We start from the raw sequence: 2,320 nt of genomic DNA, 5'->3' as shown, positions 1-2,320 counted from the left end.
TGAGAATGTTCAGTGAGTTAACAGGAGCAAACAGGCACTAGAATGGGGATCAAAATGGAACCATTAATGATTAGTATATAAAAGGGAGATGTGTAATTAAAGGCATTGTCCCAGAACTTACCTCACACTGACTTACCTATTACAAAACTTTGATTGGGGGCTTTTCAAAACCATTTTTGTGTTTTATTGTGTAAAACTTCAAAAAGTGTCATATCACTGAAAACAACCTCCGGGTAAGACAGTCAAATCATTTAACAATGAACTGTGGTTAGATAGGAGTCTTTTGACAATAAGCAACAATGATATGAGCTTTATTTCACTTTGCACCATTTTGAGACTGAATGCTACACATGTTCATTACTAACTCTGGGCTGTGAGTATTTTGATAATAAATAGGAAATTTGGGTTTTTTCAGCCTGTCGGTCTTTCCACGTAAAGTTTTTCCCTTATCCGAAAAAATTCTTTGCTCTATTCCACATAGAAACTCGTTTTATCCTCCTTTCGTTTTCTTTCCTGGTGTTGTTTACCAATGGCAGAAAGATGACAGTAGGGAAAGGAACTAGAATATAATTTCTGCTTCGTCCAATCATATTTTGTTAACAATTATTAATCAAACAGTAGCTGAGATCAGCAAACTCCATGTCATTAAATAATAAGCTGCTTCAGAAATCAGTGCCTTTAAAACAACATATTGATAGAAGTAGAGATTAAATATTAACATGAAATCCCTCCACCCCTCATCAGCATATATACTAGTAGTCTGTGCTCCATTTCAGTAAAATGTTTGTTAAACATCATTGCTGACTGAGACTCGGTCAAAGTAAGCCTGACACATCAGAGTCGTTCACTGAAGGTGGGATTGTGGAGTTTTCGTCACAATGCGCTTGTCGAAAGCTCTGATAGAAATGGATTTGCCAGATTACACCGCTGCCTTGGATCCTGCTTATACAACTCTGGAGTTTGAGAGCATGCAAGTGCTGGCAATGGGCAATGGTGAGTTCCTCATGTTTTACTAGCAGTTTGCGGGATTATATTTGACTGATAAAGTGTGCAACGCTCCAAAGCGTGGCCTTTTCTGTTTGTTCCTGAGTAATCAGCAAAGTTGAAAAATCAACCCACGGAGCGGTGTAAGCAGGAGTCGGGCGGATTCTCATCTGCTTCGTGCACTGAAAAGTTGATTTCACACTTTGTTGGCCTACTGCAAAATAATTGATAAAATCTGTTGACACTTTCGCAGGGTTTCATTTGCTTAGAAAGTCATTAGTATTTTGGTGTTTTTAACAAAATAATTCCGATATTTATACTTTCAAGTGGCTGTGAATATATTAAAAAAAGTCATATTTAATTACTCGACCACCAATTTTCATAATGACTGTCCAACTAAATTGTAAGCTGGACACTTATATCATTAAATATAGACACAAAATTCTTGGAGTAACTGAGCTGGGTTACTCCAGCATTTTGTGTCTATCTTCGGTGTAAACCAGCATCTCCAGTTCCTTCCTACATCTATTTCATTAAGTTTGTTACGACCTCCCACCTTATTTCTAACCTGTCTAGTTCATTGATACAAATATTTTATCTGAAATTAGATTTTCTCACACAAATCCTGTGCAGCAATTGCGTAAAGAGTTTACTTCCAAAGGGATGGCCTCAGTATCAGGGACAGTACGGTGTGTTTTCCACTGAAATTACCTTTTATAGATTACTAATTAATTTGTTATCCCTTCAGAATGAGAGCAGCGTGAATACATTTAGTTTAGTTTAGAGATACAGCGCAGAAACAGGCGCTTCGGCCCACCGAGTCCGCACCGACTAGCGATCCCAGCACATTAACACTATCCTACACTCACTCGGGACAATTAACTTATACAAAGCCAATTAACCTGCACGTCTTTGGAGTGCGGGAGGAAACCGAAGATTTCGGAGAAAACCCTCGCTGTCAGGGGGAGAAGGTACAAACTCCGTACAGACAGCACCCCGTAGTTGGGATCGAACCTGGGTCTCTGGCGCTGCAAACGCTGTAAGGCAGCAACTCTACCGCTGCGCTAACATGCCGCCCCGTGATGGGTATGCATTATGTCTGAACCACCAAGAATAATTACAAGTTAAAAACGTGTTAACTGTGGTCTCAAAATCCACATAGAAAACTCTCTAACTTCGATTTAACTACCATTTAATTTCGTTTATTAGTTAAGTTTTAGTTTAGTTTAGTTCAGTGAGCAAAATAAATTTGGGATAATCCATGTGTTGTACAGGATGATCTACAGGAAAATCCATATTTTACAGGCTCCACTGATTATTTAGCAGGTCACTTAAA

General features: G+C 38.7%; 1 protein-coding gene across 2 annotated transcripts in view; it reads left to right on the top strand.

Annotated features, from left to right (window-relative positions):
• The first annotated feature begins 766 nt into the window (after positions 1–766).
• The window catches only part of hnf4a (hepatocyte nuclear factor 4, alpha), a 47,732-nt gene continuing 46,178 nt past the window's right edge, over positions 767–2,320 (top strand). Inside the window, exon 1 of one of the 2 annotated variants that reach the window (XM_055652532.1) lies at positions 767–993. In XM_055652532.1, the coding sequence (XP_055508507.1) occupies positions 879–993 (115 nt within the window). In that variant the 5' untranslated portion in view covers positions 767–878. The remainder of the gene's footprint in view (positions 994–2,320) is intronic. The other variant, XM_055652531.1, reaches the window with a different exon arrangement.

Source organism: Leucoraja erinacea, chromosome 21, assembly GCF_028641065.1.
Source record: "Leucoraja erinacea ecotype New England chromosome 21, Leri_hhj_1, whole genome shotgun sequence".
In the NCBI taxonomy this organism is placed as follows: Eukaryota; Metazoa; Chordata; class Chondrichthyes; order Rajiformes; family Rajidae; genus Leucoraja; species Leucoraja erinaceus.
The sequence above is the reverse complement of the archived record's forward strand: the minus strand, read 5'-3'. Positions and strand labels throughout refer to the sequence as shown.